This window comes from Chiloscyllium punctatum, chromosome 4 (genome assembly GCF_047496795.1).
Source record: "Chiloscyllium punctatum isolate Juve2018m chromosome 4, sChiPun1.3, whole genome shotgun sequence".
NCBI classification, from domain to species: domain Eukaryota; kingdom Metazoa; phylum Chordata; class Chondrichthyes; order Orectolobiformes; family Hemiscylliidae; genus Chiloscyllium; species Chiloscyllium punctatum.
This window is the reverse complement of record NC_092742.1, coordinates 14,962,470-14,986,224: the sequence shown is the minus strand read 5'-3', so window position 1 is coordinate 14,986,224 and position 23,755 is coordinate 14,962,470. Positions and strand designations below refer to the sequence as shown.

The window sequence follows — 23,755 nt, the reverse complement described above, 5'->3', positions numbered from 1 at the left end:
CCTTTGACATGGAACAAGTTGCTGAGCTCCCTTTCCTTGATATTCTAGTTGAGAGAACATTCAGAGGATTTCTACTCCTGCCTGGGCAATTAGTTAGCTCAGTTGGTTCTACAGTTAGCTTGCAGTGTAGGATGATGCCAGTAGTATGGATTCAATTCCTACATTCGCTGAGGTTACAATGAAGGACTCTCCTTCTCAATCTCTCCCCTCGACCAAGGCATGGTGATCCTCAGTTAAACTGGCCACCAGTCATTGTCTCTCTCTCTCTCTCTCTCTCTCTGATAAGACACTGGGAGAAAGTGAGTGCTGGAGATCAGAGTCGAAGAATGTGGTGCTGGAAAAGCACAGCTGATCAAGGAGCAGGAGAATCAATGTTTCGAGCATAAGCACTTTATCAGGAACATTCCACTGTTATAATGCTAGCTGATTTATGTCCAGCAAGTATACCCAAACAATACCTGAGACTGAGCTGTTGTCTATTTAACACACAGGCACCAACAGGTTCAAGAACAGCTTCTTCCCTGCTGTTATCAGACTGCTGAATGGAGCTCTCCAACTTCATATAATGTTGGTCTTGCTTTGTGTACCTTCTGTGCAGCTGTAACCTTGCATGCCTCATTCTGTCTCAGCACCCGATGATCTGCATGTCCTTGTTTGCTATGATCTTCCTGTACTGCTCTCAGAACAAAACTTTTCACTGTACATGTGACTACAATAAGTTAAATCAAGTCAAATTTAATGCTATGGCAAGGATAGGAGACGGAGGAAACCTGTTCCTCTTGGAAGAGTACAATGTGATCATGTATGTCATAGAGTCATAGAGCTTTCCAGCATGGAAACAGACCCTTCGGTCCAACTTGTCCATGCTGACCAGATACCCTAAACTAATCTAGTCCTCTTTGCCAGCACTTGGCCCATATCCCTCCAAACCCTTCCGATTCAGATGCCTTTTAAATGCTGTAATTATACCAATCTCCACCACTTCCTTTGGCAGCTCATTCCATACACGCACCACCCTCTGCATGAAAACATTGCCCCTCAGGTCCCTTTCAAATCTTTACCCTTTCACCTTAAACCTGTGCCCACTAGTTTTGGACTCACCCACCCTGGGAAAGAGACCTTAGCTATTTATCCTATCCATGCCCCTCATGGTTTTATAAACCTCCATAAGGTCACACCTCAGCCTCCGACGCTCCAGAGAAAACAGCTCCAGGCTGTTCAGCCTCTCCCTCTCGCTCAAATCCTCCAACCCAGGCAACATCCTTTAAAATCTTTTATGAACCCCTTCAAGTTTCACAACCTCTAGCAGGGATACCAGAACTCCACACAATATTTCAACAATGGTCTAACCAATGTCCTGTACAGGCATAACATGACCTTCCAACTCCAATACTCAATGCACTGACCAATAAAGGCAAGTGTACCAAACACCTTTTTCACCATCCTGTCTACCTGCGACTCCATCTTCAAGAAACTGTGAACCTGCACCCCAAGGTCTCAGTTCAGCCATACTCCCCAGGACTTTAACATTAAGTTCTTCCGGTCAACCTCAAAAGATAAATGGATGCTTGATGTGAAATCTCATTGAAAAGATGACACCTCTTCCAGTACAGGATTTCTGTGTCAGTCCCATGGTTTCTGCTGAACCCAAGGACTTCACAGTCAGAGGTGAGAAAGATCTCACTGCACCAGCGTTGCTGGCTCAAAAACAAGAATAAAATTTGTCTTCTTTCTTAGAAACCAAGTTTAAAACTTCTTATGAAAGCACTTGAGAATGCAGAAAGAAGGTTGCAGATTTGAGGAATACAAGTTTTGCAGCAAAGTTAAGCAGGGTTGACATTGCCATCTTCAGAGAAGACGATATGTTAAGATATTTTGAGTGATGTTTTGAAGACTACCGTAAATAATTGACCAGGTTGATTGAGTCAAATTGTTCATTATAAAGATAAAATTCAGGCAAAGCCACTGAAGCATCTAAAAGGACAAAACCATGTAATTGGAAAAAGGATTGCTTGGCTCATTGAATCCATTTCCAATAAACACTGCTGTGGCTTTCCAACCTCAGGAAAGTAATTAACACAAAGTAAAAGTTCCAAAAAGCTCAAACTTCCTCCGAGTGTTCTTGTCGGGTATGAAATAGCATGGCATATGCGTTCCCTGAACACATCAGTCGCTGAGGTGAAAAGGTTTCTTTCAGTCTTTCTATGCCATCGCCGGTTTGTGTGTCTCACCAGAAGAGTGTGTTATATCAGTGATCTGAGGCCTGGATACCTTAGGTAGAGTGCTACCACTGGTCCTTCTTCCTGTACAAGTGTAGGTTCCTTCTAGGATTAGTGGTGCTGGAAAAGCACAGCAGTTCAGGCAGCATCTGTATTCCTGTATTCCTGTATTCGGGCTTTTGCCCGAAACGTCGATTTTCCTGCTCCTTGGATGCTGCCTGAACTGCTGTGCTTTTCCAGCACCACTAATCCAGAATCTGGTTTCCAGCATCTGCAGTCATTGTTTGTACCTAGGCTCCTTCTAGTCATTTGTTGTAAAGATTGAACAATATAAGTCTCAGCAGTTAAAGTCGTAAGTTAAACAGGCCCTTCGGCTCAACCTGCCCATGCCGTCTAGTTTTCACAATTAAACAGTCCCGTTTACCTGTGTTTGGTCCATATCCCTCCACACCTATCCCATCCATGTACCTTTCCAAAATGTTTCTTAAATGACACAACTGTACTCGCCTCCAGCACTACCTCTGGCAGCCCATTCCAGACACTCACCACCCTCTGCGTGAAAACATTGCCCCTCTGGACCCTTTTGAATCTCTCCCCTCTCACCTTAAACCTATGCCCTTTAGTTTCAGACTCCCCTACCATGAGAAAAAGCTGTTCGCTATCTACTTTGTCTATGCCTCTCATGATTTTATCAACCTCTGTGAGGTCACCCCTCAGTCTCCTACACTCCAATGAGAAAAGTCCCAGCCATCCAGCCTCTCCTTGTAACTCATCCCTTCTGGTCCAGATAGCATCTTCGTAAATCTTTTTTGCACTCTTTCTCGCTTAATAGTTGAGGCAATTACTTTAAGTAACAAGTTACGGTGTGGTATATCTTAATAACTGCATACAGCTGCATCCATTCAACTGAATTCAAGGAGTTGAAGACATAACTACCTCCAACTGCCTAGGAATGCTGATGTTCCACCCAGCGGCCATGTTGTATGTTAGTGTGGGTGGAGCTTCATCTCTGCTCCAAGATTAACCCTTTCATATCCAATGCCCTGCACAACTGAAAGGCATTAAGGCAGACTGAGAAAACAGGGGAAAGTGCGGACTGCAGATGCTGGAGATCAGAGTCTAGATTAGAGTGAGGCTGGAAATGCACAGCAGGTCAGGCAGCATCCAAGGAGCAGGAAAATCGACGTTTCATCAGGGGCCCTCCATCAGGAACGAGGCTGGAAGCTTCGGGGGTGGAGAGATAAATGGGAGGGGGTGGGGCTGGGGAGAAGGCAGCTGGGAATGCAGTAGGGGGATGGAGGAAGGGGGTAAAGGTGATAGGTTGGAGAGCAGGGTGGAACGGATAGATGGGAAGGAAGATTGACAAGTGGGACAGGTCATGAGGACGGTGCTGAGCTAGAAGTTTGGATCTGGGGTAAGGTGGGGAGAGGGGAAATAAGGAAACAGGTGAAGTCCACAGAGAAGACTGAGAAGACAGCTAAGTGGGATTGGTCCCTGAAAAAAGACATTGACTGTAATGCCTGTAAAAGTTGGGAGAGATGTGAAATGCATGGCTAATTCATACTCCTAATTTTACAAATATTCACTCGATGACATAAAATGTGCAGGAAAGAGAGTTAGAGAGTCATACAGCACAGAAACAGACACTTCAGTCCAACTCACCATGCTGACCAGGTTTCTCAAACTAAACTCGTCCCAGTTGCCTACATTTGCCCCATATCCCTCTAAACATTTCCTATTCATGTACTTATCCAAATGTCTTTTAAATGTTGTAATTGTACCTGCATCCATCATTTCCTCTGGCAGTTCATTCCACATATGAAACACTCCCTGTGTGAAAAAGTTGCCCCTCAGGTCCCTTTTAAATGTTTCCCCTCTCACCTTAAATAATGCGCCTCTTAGTTTTGATCTGCCTACTTACCGTAGGGAAAAGACCTTTGCTATTATATCCCTCATGATTTGAAAACCTCTGTCAGGTTACCCCTTAACCTCCAATGCTCCAATGAAAAAGTTCCTTGCCTATCCAGCCTCCCCTTATGACTCAAACCTCCAGTCCCAGTAAAATCCTTGTAAATCTTTTCTGAACCCTCTCCAATTTAATAATATCCTTCCTGTAAATTCATAGTGGGCATGGATGAGTGAATAGCAAAGGTCTTTTCCCCAGGGTGGGGAAGTCCAAAACTAAAGGACGAGGGGAAAGATTTAAAAGGAACCTAAGGGGCAACGTTTTCACGCAGAAGGTGATGCGTGTGTGGAATGAGCTGCCAGAGGAAGTTGTGGAGGCTGGTACAATGACAGCATTCAAAAGGTATCTGGATGGGTACATGAATAGGAAGGGTTTAGAGGGATGTGGGCCATCTGCTGACAACTGGGACTAGATTAATTTCGGATATCTGGTTGACATGGACGAGTTGGACCGAAGAATCTGTTTCCTTGTTGTACAGCTCTATGACTCTATGCTCCCTAGTTTTGAACTTCCTGACCCTAGGGAAAAGATCTTTGCCATTCACCTTATCTGTGCCCATTATGATTTTATAAGCCTCTATAATGTCACCCCTCGACCTCCTATGCTCCAGTGAAAAATGTCCCAGCCTGTTCAGCCTCTGCCTATAACTCAAACCCTCCAATCCTGGTACCATGCTGGTAAATCTTCTTTGCACCCTGTCCAATTTAATAATATCCATCTTATAGCAGACCAAGCAGAACTGAGTCCAGAAGTGGCCTCACCAAAGTCCTTATCTCAGTCCAACCTTGCTCTATTACCCTCAATTCTCTCACAACATCAACCAACAAATATATAGTCATTTCTCTTCTTCTTTACGATGGGCTATGCTGACTTGGTTAGCATTTATTTCCAATGCCCAGTTAGTACAACAACATTTGGGGTGGCACAGTGGCTCAGTGCTGTCTCACAGCGCCAGGGACCTGGGTTCGATTCCAGCCTCAGGCAACTGTCTGTGTGGAGTTTGCACATTCTCCCCATGTCTGCGTGGGTTTCCTCCCACAATCCAAAAGATGTGCAGGTCAGGTGAATTAACCAAGCTAAATTGCCAAATCATGTGTAGGTGAATGGGTCTGGGTGGGCTACTCTTTGGAGGGTAGGTGTGGACTTGTTGGGCCTGTAGGGAATCTAATCTAGTCATTGTTTTTTAGGAATGATTAACAAGCAAAATGAGACATCCAGCCCTGTCAGATATTAGGGTAGGTGACCAAATGCTTGGTGCAGGAAACTAGTTCGAAAGAGCATTTTAATCTGTGGAGAGTTGCAGGGTGAGAAGTTCAGAGTGTTTTTCCTGAATAATATGCTTGGTCTTGGTATATCTCAAGCAACATCGCAGGATGAGCTATAATTTATGCATCTAACCTGTGTGTAGATATGTAACCGTGGAATATTACAACATCAATATAAGCACTACACTGAATGTTCAGGGGAAGACGGTATTTCTGTCAAACAGCCTTCCAGAGCTGAGGCCTGTGTCCCTGAACACAATGAGTCAGTCCGTCATTGCAATATCGTACTTGTAAAGATACCTCTCCAATTTTGTGGAGCACACAGCCCTTGCAAGCCATTAATCTTCTTTATCTCTTCCTGTTTTATTTAATATCATTGATTTGGTCCACTTTCACTGCATTATATGGATCAATGAAACAGATTCTTAACAGCACAAAGTAACGTGTAATGAATTCTTTTCATTAAGTGCTGAGCTTCATTGGTTGCCTCAGTTTAAATGTAATGGATTATTCAAACATATGTTTGAGCAAAAGGGGACCTTGCGTGTCGATCCTCAGCTGCTTAATAGGTGATTACTTTGCACTTAATTGGAGAAAGTGGTCACCAAATATTTCTTACATTACGATGAGGCCAGCATTTGAATTCAAGGAAGTGGAAGTGCATTCTCTCTCTCTCTCGCTCTCTCTCTCTCTCTCTCGAACTGCAAATGGCTTGGCACTAGTTTTGGATTGCCATGGCTGCATTTGAACTGTGTTAAAACAAAACTGGAGCACTGTGGCACTTAGTGTGATGTAGGAGAGCTGTATTTAATTCAAGAAGCAGTGGTCAGATATGGCTCATGTAATAGCTGAATAATACATCTACATTGCTCAATAATTTATGCCAAGTACTATCACACATTCCCAGAAACGTGCAACATGGATTCATTCAGCACAGGTTCACCTCTTGTTTTTGATTGTGCCACTTTGGAAAATGACTATTGAAAAAGCTATTTCAAAGAGCTTTCATTTCTATAGCTCCTCCTGCGAGCACACTCACACACCCTGCTATTACACACAACCCATGGTTTGTCATGAACAGTCCCCATTAACAGCTATTCATCCTCCCAGCCAGATCGTTATCCACTCCTTTGTCTGTTCAACTGTTCTTCTCTCTCTTTGGCCTCTGTCTCTACTTATCATTTACTCCTTACCCCCTCCCCCAACTCTATCTTGAAGAAGAACAAAGAAAATTTACAGTTCAGGAACAGGCCCTTCAGCCCTCCAAGCCTGAGCTGATCCAAATCTCACTGTCGAAACCTGTCGCCCAATTCCTAAGCATCTGTATCCCTCTGCTCCCCACCTACTCGTGCATCTGTCTATGTGCCTGCCTCTACTACCTCTGTTGGCAATGCGTTCCAGGCACCTACCACCCTTTGTAAAGTACTTTCCACATGTATCCCCCTTAAACTTTTCATCTCTCACCTTGAAAGCATGACCTCTCATTATTGAATCCTTCACCCTCGGAAAAAACTTATCTTTGTCCACTCTGTCTATACCCTTCATGATTTTGTAGACCTCAGTCAAGTCCTCCCTCAATCTCCTTTTTTCTAATGAAAACAATCCTAACCTACTCAAGCTCTCTTCATAGCTAGCACCTTCCATACCAGGCAACATCCTCGTAAACCTTCTCTGCACCCTCTCCAAAGTGTCCACATCCTTTTGGTAATGTGGCGACCAGAACTGTACACAGTATTCGAAATGTGGCCGAACCAATGTCTTGTACAATTTTAACATGCTCATCTTCTAGTCAAAAACTAACATTTTCCTAGCTGCCACAGTTCTGAAGAAAGGTCACTGAACATGAGCTGTTCACTCTGATTTCTCTTCACAGATGATGCCAGACCTGCTGAGCTTTTACAGCAATTTCTGTTCATGTTTCTTATTTATGGCATCAGTAGATTTTTTGGGTTTGTATTTAGACAGTGTCGAAGTTTGTGGATGATACAAAACTTGGGAGAACTGTGAACTGCAAGGAGGACAGTGTAGAATTCAAAAAGGCATTGTCACATTGGTGGAGTGAGCAGAGAGGTGGCAGGTGATGGTCAGTTTGGAGGTGTGATGCACTTTGACACAACAATATGAAAAAAAGGGGTACTATTTTAAAGATTGTGCCGAAGCAGAATTATTGGTATGTATGTCAGTCATTAAAAGTGACAGTACAGGTAGAGAGCTGTCAATAAAGCATACAATACTCTTGGTTTCATTAATAGGGGTAATAAGCAGGAAGATTATGACAAACTTGTATAAGAGATTGGGTGGCATGGTGACTCAGTGGTTAGCACTGCTGCCTTGCACCACCAAGGATCTAGGTTCGATTCCAGCCTTGGGCACCTGTTTGTGTGGAGTTTACACATTCTCCCTGTGTCTGTTTCCAAACATATGCAGGTTAGGTGAATTGTTCAGGGGTGTGTAATTTAGGTGCATTAGTCAAGGAGAATGGGTCTGGGTAGAATATCTTTTGGAGGGTCAGTGTGGACATGTGTTGGACCAAAGAGCCTGCTTCCACAGTGAAGGGATTCTACAATTGATTACACCTCAGTTGAAGTACTGTGTACATTTCTAGGCGTTATGCGTTAGGAAAGATGTGAATGGAGAGATTGACATGAATGATTCCTGAGATGAGTCACTTCAGTTATGAGGAAGAATGGAGGAGATGGGATTGTTCTCCTTGGCGAGGAGATTTGCTGGAAGATTTAGTGAATTTGATGGGAAGGTGGTGTGAGAGGAGGAAGGTCACTGGAATTGTTAGTAATGTACCCCAGGCTAATGTTTGGGCACGTGGGCTTGAAACCTACCATGGTCGATGGTGAAATTTGAATTTAAAATAAAACAGAATCTGGAATAATGATGACCATTTAACCACCTGTTGATTGTTGAAAAGACCCACCTGGTTCACTAATGACCTTTAGGGAGGGAAATCTGATGTACTTGCTATGTCTGACCTAAGGGCGGCTAGCACTACTGCCTCACAGCGCCAGGGACCTGCGTTCGATTCCAACCTCGGGCAACTCTCTATGTGGAGTTTGCACATTCTCCCCATGTGGGTTTCCTCTGGGTGCTCTAGTTTCCTCCCACAATCCAAAGATGTACAGGTCAGGTGAATTGGCCATGCTAAATTGCCCATAGTGTTAGGTGCATTAGTCAGAAGGAAATGGGTCTGGATGGGTTATTCTTTGGAGGGTTTGGGGTGGACTTGTTGGGCTGAAGAGCCTGTTTCCATACTGTATCTAATCTAATCTACATATGACTCCAGATCATCTACAACTTGATTGAGTCTGAACTGCAATAAGGGATGAGCAATAAATGTCCCAGATCCAATAAGTAAGTAATTTACAAAGCATCTTTTCAAATGCATGAAGGGCCTGGGCAGGGTAGATAGGGAGAAATTATTCCAAATTCCAAATTATCGAGAGCCGTGGAGCACAATTTTAAAAGTGTCACAAATATGAAATGCAAGGAGAAAAAAATCTTTCCCACACTGTTAGGAGATGGGCTTTGGAACACACTCCCTGGGAGTAAAGAATCATAGAATCCCTACAGTGTGGAAACATTCAGCCTATCGAGTCCACACCGACCCTCTAAAGAGTGTCCCACTCTGACCCATCCCATCCCTGTAACCCTCTATTTCCCAGGGTGCATCCACCTTGCCGACACATCCCTGGACACTGCAGACAATTTCCCATGGCCAATTCACCTGACCTGCACATCTTTGAACTGTGGGAGGAAACCAGAGCACCTGGAGGAAACCCACGCAGACACAGGGAGAATGTGCAAACTCCACACAGACAGTCACCCAAGGGTGGAATCGAACCCATGCTCATAGAGACTTAGAAACATAGAAAAAAGGTGCAGGAGTAGGCCATTTGGCCCTTTGAGCCTGATTCACTATTCAATATGATTGTGGCTGGTCATACAATTTAAGTATCCCATTTCCGCTTTCTCTCCATACCCTTTAATCCCTTTGGCTGTAATGGCCACATCCAAATTCCTCTTGAATATATCTAACAAACTGACCCTAACAGCTTTATGTGGGAAGAAATTCTTCCTCATCTCAGTCATGAATGACTTACCCCTTATTCTTAGACTGCGACCCTAAGTTCTGGACTCTCCCAACATCTGGAACATTCTTCCTGCATCTAACCTGTCCAGTCCCATCAGGAATTTATATGTTTCCGTGAGATCCCCCCATCATTCTTCTGAATTCCAGTGAGTACAAGCCCAGTCAGTCCAGTCTTCCTTCATATGTCAGTCCTGCCATCCCAGGCATCAGCCTGGTGAACCATCGCTGGACTCCCTCAATAGCAACTCCCTGACACCGTGAGGGAGAAGTGATATCCACTGAGCTACTGCCCCATCCTGTGCTGTGTGCGCGGCCAGTACAGTTGAGATATTCAAGAGGGTTTGGTTATTTATTTAAATATATCGAAACAAGCTGCAGGGTTACAGGGAAAAGGCAGGAAATTGGCACTGAGTCAAAACACTCAGAGAGCCGGGACAGATATGAAGGGCTGAATGGCCTCCTTCTGCACCATAATAATTCTGTGATTCTGAATGCTGCACAGCCAGAAGTGCTATCTTTTGGATGGGTCATTCATCTGCCTACTCTGGTGGACCTAAAAAAGGGTAGGGGAGCTGTCCCTGATGCCCTGGCCAATATTCATCGCTTAACCAAGATAGCTTATAATGAATGGTGTGACCAATGTTGCCTTGTTGTTTGTGGGAGGTTGCTGTGCAGAACTCTGCATGGCATCTTCCACATATTGGTAGTGATGAGACTTCAGAAAGTGCTTTGTTGGCTAAAAGGTGCTTTAGGACGTTACGAAAGGTGCTAGGTAAATACAAGTTCTTTCTCCTGAAGTTAGGCCGAAGTTGATTTTAGTTAAACCCCTGAGAGAATACACAACTACAGAACTGTCAGCAAAGTTAAGATCGATAAGATCGCATTCTCTCCCCCCCAACAAGCATACAGAAACCACGCAACACCCAAAGAGGCCATTCAGCCCATCTTGGAGAGAGCTATGAAATTAGTCCCACTCCTCTACTGTTTCCCACAGACCGGCAGGATCATAAGATCCGACTGATGTTCGCGAAACTAATTTTTCTCGTTATCCGGATCTGAGGCTCACCTTCCAACAGCAATTTCCTTTCCATTTACACATTACAGATATGGCAACCGTTGCCCTGGCAACCACCCTGCCACCAATGAATAGATATCCGAGACAAACTGGACACTGCCTTGGCTTTTTCTCAATTTCCTGTTTTGAGGTGTTCTTTTGTCTAAACTCGTCGTACGCTCTATCCACTAAATCTGATTCTGTGCCTGATTTGCTGGGTATTTTTATTTTATTTAGAGGCCGGTGAATATTCATTCCTTGTATGTATTTCTTTACATCTGCGTCTGTCCTGAAAATGGTAGCATTCTGCAGTAGGTATGTTAACCCCCTGAGGAATTACAACCTCCCCATGGTCTCCCCCCCCCGCCTGTTCTTCAGTCTGCTTCCTCAGAGAACAGTTGGAAGCATTGGAACAGAACGAGGCTATTCAGCCCCACAAGTTTGTTCTGCCATCGAATAAGAAAGTAAGAACATGAGAAGTCAGAGTAGGAGTAGACCCTTCAGCCCCTCAAGCCTGTTCTTCCATTTCAGTACAATTTTATTTCTCCACCTTGGAGGCTTCCTGCCTCCATTCCTGATGAAAGGCCTTTGCCTGAAACATCAATTTTCCTGCTCTTTGGATGTTGCCTGACCTGCTGTGCTTTTCCAGCACCACTCTAATCCAGTACCGTCATGGCTGATCTGAGGCGTCAAATCCAGTTTCCTATCTACCTGCAATATTCCTTAATTCCCTGAGATCCAAAAATCTCTCCACCACATCCATGACTCTCTGGACTGGAGAATTCCAAAAATATACAACCCAAAGAGTGAAGAAATTCCTCCTCACCCCGACCTTAAAAGATTGGTACCCTTATCCCCAGGATCTTTTTGATGTCCAACCAGCAGAAATGATCTAAGCTAAGCTAAGATCTTAGCTTATTGTATTTGACCCCACTTTGGCACCTTTGGTTCGATATTCCTTAATATCCATGCTTAACAAACTTTGGTTTTGAAATTTTCCATTCCTCACCCCTTCCCTGAATAAGGCTCAATGGTATCTTCGGAAAAAGAATTCCAGATTTCCACTGCTTCCTAATAGCACATCTGGATAACGTTAAGATAACACCTGTTCCCTTCCTCCATCTCCCCCATCAGAAGAAGCAAGTTTATCTCTCTTCCAACCTCTTCCGTCAGGCAGAAGGTGCAGGAGCTTGAATACATGCACCAACACGTTCAAAAACAACATCTTCCCTGCAGTTATTAGACTGATGAATAGAACTTTCTAATGTTAAATAATGTTGATCTTGCTTTGTGCACCCCTAATCTTGTATGCCTCACTCTATCGAAGCAGCGATATGATCAGAGTTGCTGGTTGGTTTGCCAAGCTGGTGATCAGGGATAGACATGGTGGGCTGAATGGCCTCCTCCTGCACCATAATAGTTCTGTCATTCTGCGTACTACACAGCCAGAAGTGCTATGATCGGAGTGGTTGGTTGTTTCGTCAAGCTGGTTGATTTGCTTGCAAATATTCTGGCCCAAAAACGGGTGACATCATCAGTGTTGCGTAGCTTCTGGCTTTATCCAGAAGATGTCACCTAGGAGGGAGATGAAATGTTTGCAGGAAAATCAACCAGCTCGGCACAACTTCAACCCCAACCCAAGCTACAGGGTCTTCACAGAGACCTTAAAGCCTATGATCTGTATGTCCTTGTTTGCTTTGATCTGCCTGTACTGCTCACAAATCGAAACTTTTCACTGTACTTAGGTACATGTGACAACAATAAATCAAATCAAATCAAGTTTATCTCTTGTCCACCCCGATCAAATCCTTTAATCATCTCAAATGCATATTGCCTGGAGGATTTGAGTGAAATGGAGAGGCTGAATCGGCTGGGGCTGGGTTCCCTTGAGTGTCAGAGGCTAAGGGGTGACCTCGCAGAGGTTTATAAAACTTTGAGGGGCATAGGTAGAGTGAATAGACAAGGTCTTTTCCTCAGGATGGGGGAGTCCAAAACTAGAGGGCATAGGTTTAGGGTGAGAGGGAAAACATATAAAAAGGACCTAAGGGGCAATGTTTTCACACATAGGGTGGTGCGTGTATAGAATGAGCTGCCAGAGGAAGTGGTGGAGGCTGGTACAATTGCAACATTTAAAAGGCCTCTGGATGGGGATATGAATAGGAAGGGTTTAGAGGGATATGGGCCAAGTGCTGGCAAATGGGACAAGATTAATTTAGGATATCTGGTCGGCGTCGATGAGGCGCACTGAAGAGTCTATTTCCTCACTACATGACCTCAATTAACCCAACTCTAAAGCTTCTATACTTGAAGGATTGCAAATGTAATGTCCAGGGTCGATCTTGCACCCACAAGAGGAAAGTGCTACTCATTGAGTCATAACTGCCACCCTTCAGACCGCAAATATTTCCTGCTTTCTGTCTGCGGTGGCTCATTACAGTGGTATGTGTGTGAGACTGAGCTACACGCGTTGTATTGTGGGGGGACATTAACTATCAAAATGCCTTCTCAGGGCAATCAGCTCAACTCAGAATGCCCGCTCAATAGACAGTGTTGTTGCTGTTTGAGCACAGAGTTCTCTGATGCACAGGAAAGTCAGTTGTCCGTGGTCTGCACTGTGCTTCGCACTCCTCTGCTGGGCTGATAATCTCTTGCCAGCATTCACTCTGCCAGCCATCCTTCACGGAGATAGATGCTACCTTCCCAATGCTGATAACAGGAGAACTGGCCACCAGCGGCTGCTTAACTTGTTATAATTTATGCAGCACAGTCTCTGATTTGGGCCAAGTTGGCAAATGAGTTCCAGATTGTAACAGCTGAGAGAGCAAAGATAAGGAGGCAAAGTGAGAGATTACCTCTGGGAGAGCACCAGAGTTGGAAGAAATTGTCTCCCTTCCTATTTATGCCACTAGCTTAGAGTGATTGGTTTCGGAATGCACACCACAGATTGTCAAAGAAGTTGAATTCAGCATTGGCAACAACTGACTGACTATTGGAAGCAGCCAGAGTTGTATCTAAAAAGGATTTTTTTAAATGCAAATTGTCTTGCTATTTCATGCTGTCTGGAAATATATTCTTGCATTCAGACACGGAGGTACATTGTTTATTGACAAGATATTTTATTATTTCAGCTTTACCATTTGAAAGTAGTTTTTTTTAAATTTGGTTCATGGGATGTGGGTGTTGCTGGCTAGACCAGCATTTGTCAGTTGCCCTAGAGACGGTGGTGATGAGCTCACTTCTTGAACCACTACGATGTCGGTACATCCTCTATGTTGTTCGGAAAGAAGTTCTTGAGTTTTGACCCAACAGGAGGGACAGCAACCAAGTCAGGATGGTGATGGGTTATTGGGGAAAGGCAGGAAAGTGGAGTTGAGGATTGTCAGATCAACCATGATCTCATTGAATGGCAGGGCCTACTCGATGGGCTGAATGGCCTACTTCTGTTCCTACATCCTGTGTGGATTGAAGGGGCACTTGTAGGTTGTGGTGTCCACATGTATCTGCTAGCCTTGTCCTTTGAGATGGGTGGTGGCAATGGGTTTAGAAGCTGCATCTTGTCGATGATACACATTGCTGCTACTGAATATCAGAGATGGAGGAGTGACTGTTAGATGGGGTGCCAATCAAGCGTGCTACTTTGACCTAGATGATGTCAGGTTTCTTGAATGTTTTGGCTCTGCACCCACCCTGGCAAATATGGTGAATTCTATCACACTCCTGGCTTGTGTTGGTTAGCTCAGTTGGCTGGACAGTTGGCTTGAGTTGCAAAGTGCTGTCAGCTGCATGGGTTCACTTCCCATATTGGCTGAGGTCACCATGAAGGTCCTACCTTCTTGACCTCTCTCTTGCCTGAGGCATGGTGACCCTCTTAGCTGTCTCTTAGGGTGGTATGGTGACTCAGTGGTTAGCACTGATGCCTCAGCGCAATAGGGACCTGGGTTCAATTCCACCCTCGGGTGACTGTCTATGTGGAGTTTGCACATTCTCCCTGTGTCTGTGTGCGTTTCCTCCGAGTACTCTGGTTTCCTCCCACAGTCCAAAGATGTTAGGGTGGATTGGCCATAGGGAATGCAAGGATCAGGTTGTGGGGGTGGGTGAGGCTACTGCGTTGTAATGGTTAATGAATGTTTCACTTGAGTGTTGTCTACTACCCATCTAATTCTTGCTGGCTGGGCGTTGCCTTTATCCACTGTGGACGATGTCTGCACATTTCTCCTTTCTTCTTCAGGAAAGGGATCATGGAGACTGCTCCCTGCTGCATTCCCCATGGCGATAGCTGAGTAAAATGATAACATTGTATTTTTCCAAGCTTTGGGTTCAACATAGCACAGATTCCAATGTTGCTTCAAGTTTGAGATCTGGCTGGCTGGACAGAACAGATAGGTGAAGCTTGTAAAAGAACCATGATCAAGCCAGCATTGTTTTAAAGTGACTTGTAAACAAAGTAAGGGCGATGAACATAAAAGCATTTTCACGGGTGGGGGGATGCACTGCCTGGAAATAGGGTGAAGGCAGGTTCAGTTAAGGCATTCAGAGAGCACTGGATGTCTACTTTTGGTAGCAATGGTGTGCAGGGATATGGGGAGAAAGGCGGCAATTGGCAGAAGATAACACAGTCAGTACAGGCATGATGGGCCAAATGGCCCCTCTTTTGTGTATTTCTGTGAGGAATTGCCAGCTGGCTATTACCCGAACATGGAAGAAAGGCAGGCAGACAGCTGTGTGTCCAAGCTACTGCCTCAAGTTAAAAATAAACCCACCAGCACCACAGTGAAGTTGTCTGATCAATATCACAACTTCAAACTTTATTATCCCATGCTTATAAATGATTTGTCACCAAACAGACAGTAATTGCTAAATAAAAAGAATATCATCTGGAAATTGTCTACACTGAATTGATTTTGTTGGTTCACATACTGAAATGCTGAAGTAAGCATTTTATTTACTTGAATTAGTTTTCGCACCATGTGACCTTTAGATTTATAAAATTATTGACCACCCCTATGCCTCTCTGCACTAACATTTATCAGTATGAATGTACTGATTACATTGACGTCAGGGGACAAAATATTTACGTTTAGCTCATTCCCTTCAATATCCCCAGCTCCGGTGTTGTAATTGTTAATGAATGTCTCACTTGAGTGTTGTCTACTGCCCCTCTGATTTTTGATCTCTGGGCTTTGCCTTTATCCACTATGGACTATGTCTGCATATTTCTCCTTTCTTCTTGAAGAAAGGGATCATGGAGACTGCTTCTTGCTGCATTCCCCATAGCGATAGCCTGACCAATCAGCTTGCCTGGTCTGCGTTTAATCAACTGACTGAGGTTGACAGTTCCTGCTACATCTCCAGGTCCATCCTGGTCAACCTTTCAATACACTCTTCTCATGCTGTCTAAATTATCGTTCCCTTTCTGCATTTGGTTCCTTGTAATCCAGTCGTGACAAGTGCAAGATGCAAACGTTTGACTGGGCAACTCTATTTAGCAGTTCTATTCATTTTCTTTTTAGCTCCCCTCATGTTGCCAAGATTTCATGAGTTAAATCACATGGAATAAAATATTTGCAATATTTACTCATTCACAACATGTTGCCTGAGCATTAAGGGTATCTCCTATCACTCATTGACCAAGAAATGGTAGTGGCTAAACTGCCTTCTTCGGACATACATTTGAAGATTACAATTTTCCACAGCAACCGAGAGGCTTGTTTGGTCATTGTGAAAGGCAGCACAGAGTCAACCACCTCCACCAGATTTGCTCAAGTCAGCTGATTCCTTTCCCTGAAAGACATCAGATGTATTTTTACCATAATCTTTTAAATTTCTGATCATTGTTCATGTTGCAAATATTTTATTCCATGTGATTTAGCTCATCTTCCAATTCCCATGCTGGAATTTGAAATCCCAACTCCAGATTACCAATCCATGCCTCTGAACGACTCAGCAACATGATCATTATGTTATTTTTCTCATATTGAACCTCATGAGTCAGAGAGACTCTCTTCCTGAGGAGGTGTTGGAAGCAGACTCCTTAAATAATTTTAAGTCAGAGGGAGAAGGATTCTTGTTGGGCAAGATGTTGCTAAATTATTCGGGGTAGGCGGAAATGTGGATTTAAGATTACAATCAGACCAGTCAAGATTGTGTTGAATGGTGGAGTAGGGTCAAGGGGGGAATGATCTCCTTCTGCTCCTGGTTTGTATGCCAATGTGTATTAATAAACAGGGGATTCCTGATTGATGAATGTCCAACATAGAACATAGAACAGTACAGCACAGTGCAGGCCCTTCGGCCCTCAATGTTGTGCTGACCTCTCATCCCACTCTAAGATAAACTAACTGACATACCCTTCATTATTCTATCTTCCATGTGCCTATCCAAGAGTCGCTTAAATATCGCTAATATATCTGACTCTACTACCACAGCTGGCAGTGCATTCCATGCACCCACAACTCTCTGTGTAAAGAACCTGCCCATGACATCGCCCCTAAACCATCCTTCAATCACCTTAAAATTATGCTCCCTCGTGATAGACATTTCCACCCGTGGGAAAAAGTCTCTGGCTATTCACTCTATCTCTTTTTTAAAATTAGATTACTTACAGTGTGGAAACAGGCCCTTCAGCCCACACTGACCCTCCGAAGAGCAACCCACCCAGACCCATTCCCCTACACTAACTCTACGGGCAGTTTAGCATGGCCAATTCACCTAACCTGCACATTTCTGGACTGTGGGAGGAAACCGGAGCACCCAGAGGAAACCAACACAGACACTGGGGAGAATGTGTAAGCTCCACACAGACAGTTGCCTGAGGTGGGAATTGAACCCAGCTCACTGGTGCTGTGAGGCAGCAGTGCTAGCCATCATGGCACCACTGCCATTATCTATGCCTCACATTATCTTGTACACCTCTATCAAGTCACCTTTCACCCTTCTTCGCTCCAATGAGAAAAGCCCTAGCTCCCTCAACCTTTCTTCATACGACATGCCCTCCAGTCCAGTCTGGTAAATTACACACAAGGCTCTAACTTAGATACAAACATTACTTGAACTTATGAACGAAAGCTTTATATTGTCCTGTATTGTATTTTGAGTTGCATACAAACTGACCTGCGAATGGGCTCAGGAACAGAAACCATTTGCAGCCGGAGACTGCCTGTAATCCAGTGATGTAGTTATTCCTTCGAAACAGTGGGGGCAATTTATCAGTTGAGCATTATGATGCCAATCTAAGTGAATATGAACCATCATCTGGATGTAGGTTCTGTCCAATTTACATCAAAAGGAAGCTGTAATTGGTTCACTTCAAGTAGAAATTCAATGTATTTAGAAATGGTTCCACTGTATAATTGGGCTCAATTGGAATTGTTCTGCTAATAAAAGATGGTGAGAGCTGCATTGGCTTGAAATGCTAAAAGGAAGACAAGAAGATGTTTGAAACTCTTATTTCTCACCCACCCACATGCGGTGGTTATGACATCGTTGTTGCGACATCCCCAGTAGCCTCTAGAGGCTGAGTGAAAGACACTCTGTGGAGAGAGAGAGGTCATGGCATAATGGTTTTGTCACTGCACTAGTAATCCAGAGCCCTCAGCCAATTTTCTGGGAATGTAGGTTCAAGTGTCCCAATGGCACATGAAGGTTCAGCTCAATGATCTGGCATGAGGAGCATAATGGCGACCTGTATTGGTTGTCAAAAAAACTAATGTCCTTTAGGGAAGGAAACTGCCATTCTTACCTGGTTTGGTCTACATGTGACTCCAGACCACATAGCAATATGGTTGACTCTTGCCTGCCCTCTGGGAAAGTAGGCATAGACAATCAATGCTGGATTGCAACATTCCATGGATAAATGGTAGAAAGTCAAAGGAATAGCATTTTTTTTTGTGCTTTGCAGGAACAAGGCAAGATCAGCGTTGTTTTCAACGTTGGAACAGATGACATTGTCATCAAGGAGTCCAGCAACGTGGTGAATGATGGGAATTACCACTTGGTACGTTTTACCAGGAATGGGGGCAATGCGACCCTGCAGGTGGATAACTGGGCCGTGAATGAATTCTACCCGACAGGTGAGTGTTACTGTCCTGTCTATCTTTACACTGTTCTGAGTGAAGGACCAGATGTTGGAGACTTTGTGACAGTGTGGTTGTGAAACAGTGGAATTATAATGGGCATGCCAAGTCTTATTTCAAATAACAGAATCAGGAGAATGTGGGACTCGTTCTCACAAGGAGTTGATGAAAAGTTAACAGAGACGTGTGTAAGGGGAAGCTAGCCACAAACATGAGGTACAAGGGAACAGAGGAGGAGAAACATAGGAGCAGACTTATGTAGAACATGAACACAAGCATGGAACATTGGGCCTCCTCCTGAGCTATAAAGAACAAAGAACAATACAGCACAGGAACAAGCCCTTCAGCCCTTCAACCCTGTGCTGACACATTTTGCCCTTCCATACTAAAACTGTCTTCACTTACAGAATCCTCTATTCCCTTCCTGTTCATCTATTCATCCAGGTGTTTCCTGAACGCTGCTATTGTGTCTGCTTCCGCCACTTCCTCTGGCAGCACGTTCCAGGCACTCACCACCCTTTGTGTGAAACACTCGTCTCACACATCTCTTTCAAACTCCCCTGCCAGGCACCTTGTCTCCCCTAGTTCTGAGGAAGGATCACTGCACCCAAAACGTTAACACTGATTTCTGTGCACAGATGCTGCCAGACCTGCTGAGCTTTTCCAGCAATTTCTGTTTTTGTCTCTGATTTACAGCATCTACAGTTCTATCAGTTTTTATTTCCTCTAGTAATTGACCCCTCCATCCTTGGAAAAAACCTCATATTTTCCACTCTATCCATGCCATTCACAATCTTATAAACTCCTATCAGGTTGCCCCTCAATCTCCTGTGTTCCAGTGAAAACAAACCCAGTCTATCCAACCTTTCTTCATAGCTAAATTCCCCATACCAGACAACATCCTGATAAATCTTTTCTGTACCCACTCCAAAGTATCCACATCCTTCTGGTAGTGTGGTGACTAGAACTGTACATACTATGTGTGCAAGAGTCAAGAGTGTGGCGCTGGAAAAGCACAGCAGGCCAGGCAGCATCCAAGGAGCAGGACAGTCGATATTTCGGGCATAAGCCCATCATCAGGAATGAGGCTTGTGGGTCGAGGCAGAGAGATAAATGGGAGGGGGTGTGGTTTGGAGGGAGGTAGCTGGGAAAGCGATAGGTGGATGAAGGTCAGGGAGAAGGTGATAGGCCAGTGGGGGCAGTGATGGACAGATTCAGAGGGCTGTGCCAAGTTGGAGGCTAGGGACTCGGATAATGTGGAGGAGGGGAAATGAAGAAGCTGTTGAAATCCACATTTATCCCGTGTGGTTGCAGAGTCCCAAGGTGGATTATAAAGTGCTCTTCCTCCAGGCATCAGGTGGTAATGGTTTGGCGGTGGAGGAGGCCCAGGACCTGCATGTTCTTGATAGAGTGAGAAGGGGAATTAAAGTGTTCAGACACGGGGCGGTGGGGTTGGTGGGTGAGGCTGTCCTAGAGATGCATACTATGTCTGCAATACAATGCATGTGTAAGGTGATAAATAGCTCCCAAACAAGATGAGCAAGTATGAAATTAAATGTAAAGCCACTTTTAGATAGTTATTTTATAAAACACTCAATGGCACATACATCTGCCTCTTCCTCACCAACCTGTGTCCCTGCAGCCTTTCTCTATACTATTTTGAATAACCAGGAACAAAATGAACTCAATTTAAAGCAAATGAGTCCAAATGCAGCCCCTTAAAAGAACACTAACTCACAACAAAATCTCAAAGAAAATATATTAATTTCAGTTAATATGTCACTTTGTGGGGTTATGATGTACCTCAGCCGTCTTTCTTTCTCAGTGCTCTATGTACTTAACTGAACTACAGACTTCACTTGTATATCTTATCATTATGTGACTCATTGCTTAATGGCTTTGAAATTAAAGACAAGACAGAAAAATTTCAACAGGTAGTTTCAATGCATAAATAAGTAAATCTGACTCCCGCAAAAGGATAGGATGAGAAGGGAAGTAGCCACAGAAATGCATTGGTGGTAATCCCAGAGGATTGGAAAACTGCCAATGTTAAACCTTTATTTCCAAAAAGGAAGGAGAACAAAAACACAGGTAACTATGGACCAGTTAGCTTAATGTCCATAATTGGGAAAATGTTGATTATGAAGGACGCAAGAGCAGATTCAAGCCGCATCGCGATGAAGATCTCAATGAGGGGGTACCAAACAAGATAGTTAAAGCAGTGGATGTCAGAGTTTGGATTTTCAGAAGATGTTTGATAAGGTGTGACACATTAGGTTACTTAATAAGATAAGTTGTCCAGAACTAGAGAGCATAGGTTTAGGGTGAGAGGGGAAAGATATAAAAGAGACCTACGGGGCAACGTTTTCACGCAGAGGGTGGTACGTGTATGGAATGAGCTGCAAGAGGAAGTGGTGAAGACTGGTACAATTGCAACATTTAAGAGCCATTTGGATGGGTATATGAATAGGAAGGGTTTGGAGGGATATGGGCCGGGTACTGGCAGGTAGGACTAGATTGGGTTGGGATATCTGGTCGGCATGGACTGGTTGGACCGAAGGGTCTGTTTCCACGCTGTACATCTCTATGACTCTATAAGTGCCCATGTTGGAAGCAATATATCAGTATGGGTAGAGCATTGGGCTAGCTAATAGATGACAGAGAGTTGGGGATAAGACTGGGCATTGTCATGGTGACAATCTGTAACTGGTAGCGTGCCACAGGGATCAGTGCTAATGAAAAAAGTGAATATAATCAAAGCTGAGATAGATTTTTAATCAGTAAAGGATCAAGGTAAAGGGGAAAAGGCAGGAAAGTGAAGTTGAGGATTATCAGGTCATCCATGATCTCAATGAAAGGTAGAGCAGACTCAATGGGGAAAACGACCTCTTATGTTTTATCATCTTCAGAATAGGAACTAATAAAAAATTATCCTGGATACCGCCCATATCAAAGTACAAGTATGCCCATCTATACCTTGGTGGCACTGTTGTTTTCATGTTGGTAGACCACCACCTGTTCCACTAAATGTCTGTGCTACCCACAAAGCGCTCATCTGAAATATGATGCAGTACTCCCCACCTAACCGAATGAGTGCAGCTTCAACAACACTCAAAACGATTGACAGCATCCAGGTCAATTCAACCACTTGATTTGCACCTGATCCACCCACATTCATATTCTCCCCAGTCAGCACTTAACGCGCAATAACAACATGATCTACAAGATGCACAACAGCAGCTCGCCAAGGATTATTCAGCCAACAACCTGCAAACCCTTGGCCACTTTCATCTAGAAGGACAAGGGCAGCAGATACATGGGAACACCACTCACTGCAAGTTCCCCTCCAAGCCATTCACACCCTGACTTGCAAATGAATCACAAGTTCCTTTGCTGTTGCAGGGTCAAAATCCCGGGAACTCCCTGATGACATTATCCTGCACCTGAAGGACTGTACTTCCAGAAGGCAGCTCACCAAGACCTTCTTAAGACTTTATTAAGAGCAATTAGGGTGTTCAACACATGCTAGCCCAGACCTGATGGCCACATCCCATGAATGAATAAGAAAATGTGTCACTCGGGATTCAGTGCATGTTGTGATTTGTCTGTTTCTTTTTTCTCCTTATTCAATTTCATGATGCACATATTATTTCTCTCAACTTGCACACAGGCTGCCTTTCTGAAGTGCTGTGAGTGTATCCCAGTCTGGTGTAAATGAATAAACTGTAAAGCTATTTTGTGCAGTTGAATAGATTACTGTGGATTTGGGCATATGTGTACACCAGCCTAAGCAGGTTTTCTTCCTGAATTTGCCAGATAGGGTTTTACACCACGGTCACCATTACTGATCTAAAAATAACGTCTGTGTTTGTTGACTAAACAGAATGTAGATTCCCAGCTACCATGTTGGGATTTGAACTCCTGGCACTGGATCATTAATCCAGGCTTCTGGGTTAATGGGCCAATGACATAACCACAATGCCTGGGCATTGGAGGCATTTCAGAGAAGGTTGACTCCTGGATAGCCTTATGAGGAGAGCAGGTTCGGGATTTACTCATTGGCATTTGATCTTTGCGTATAGGAGTTGGGGTGTCATGTTGACGTCGTACAGGATGTTGGTGAGGCCTCTTCTGGAGTACTCTAGGCAGTTCTGGTCTATAGGAAGGATATTATTAAACTGGAGAGGGTTCAGAAAAGATTTACCTGGATGGAGGGCTTGAGATATAAAAATACGTGGGAAAGACTGGGACACCTTTCCACTGGAGCGGAGGAGGTTGAGGGGTGACCTTATAGAGGTTTATGAAATCATGAGGAGCATAGAGAAGGTGAATGACAAGGTTATTTTCCCTAAGGGGGAGAGTTAATAACAAAGGGGCATATGTTTAAGGTGAGAGGAGAAAGATTTAAAAAGGACACGAGGGACAACTTTATTATACAGCGAGCGGTTCATGTATGGAATGAACTTCCTGAGGAAGTGGTGGATGCAGGTACAGTTGCAACATTTAAAAGGCATTTGGATAAGTTCATGAATAGGAAAGCTTTGGGGGATATGGGCCAAACGCAAGCAGGTGGGACAAGTTTAGTTGGTGAACATGGTTGGCATGGATTGGTTGGACCGAAGGGTCTGTTTCCGTGCTGTATGACCCTATGATTCTGTTCAGGAGAATCTGTTGAGACAGAGAAGCTTCTGCGAGGGATTAAAAGGGCAAATCCTGAGAGATGTTTCCCCTCATGGGGGAGCGTGGGACTCTCAGGCGCAGTTTAAGAATCAATGGTCTCCCATTTGGGATGGAAGCAAGGGGGAACATCTTCTTTTCAATGGTCCTTTGTGTTAGAAATCTCTTCCTCAGTAAACATTCGAGCTGGGTCATTAAGTTTATTCAAAGCTGAGTTGGGTAGATTTTTGATTTCTCGTCAAGGGTTATGAGAGCCATGTGCAGTAATGGCCACAATCAAATTAGCCTTAATCTTATTGAACAATGGATCAGGGTTTTTTTTTTAGATTAGATTACTTACAGTGTGGAAACAGGCCCTTCGGCCCAACAAGTCCACACCGCCCCGCCGAAGCGTAACCCA

At 44.1% G+C, this 23,755-nt stretch overlaps 1 protein-coding gene across 31 annotated transcripts in view; it reads left to right on the top strand.

Annotated features, from left to right (window-relative positions):
• The window catches only part of nrxn3a (neurexin 3a), a 2,037,428-nt gene that overhangs the window by 1,808,753 nt on the left and 204,920 nt on the right, over positions 1–23,755 (top strand). For all 31 annotated transcript variants that reach the window (XR_011960408.1, XR_011960407.1, XR_011960406.1 and 28 more), the window contains one exon: positions 18,504–18,675. Coding sequence is in view for 27 of the 31 variants with exons in the window: in XM_072568150.1 (XP_072424251.1) it covers positions 18,504–18,675 (172 nt within the window). In the remaining 4 variants the exon portion in view is untranslated. The remainder of the gene's footprint in view (positions 1–18,503; positions 18,676–23,755) is intronic.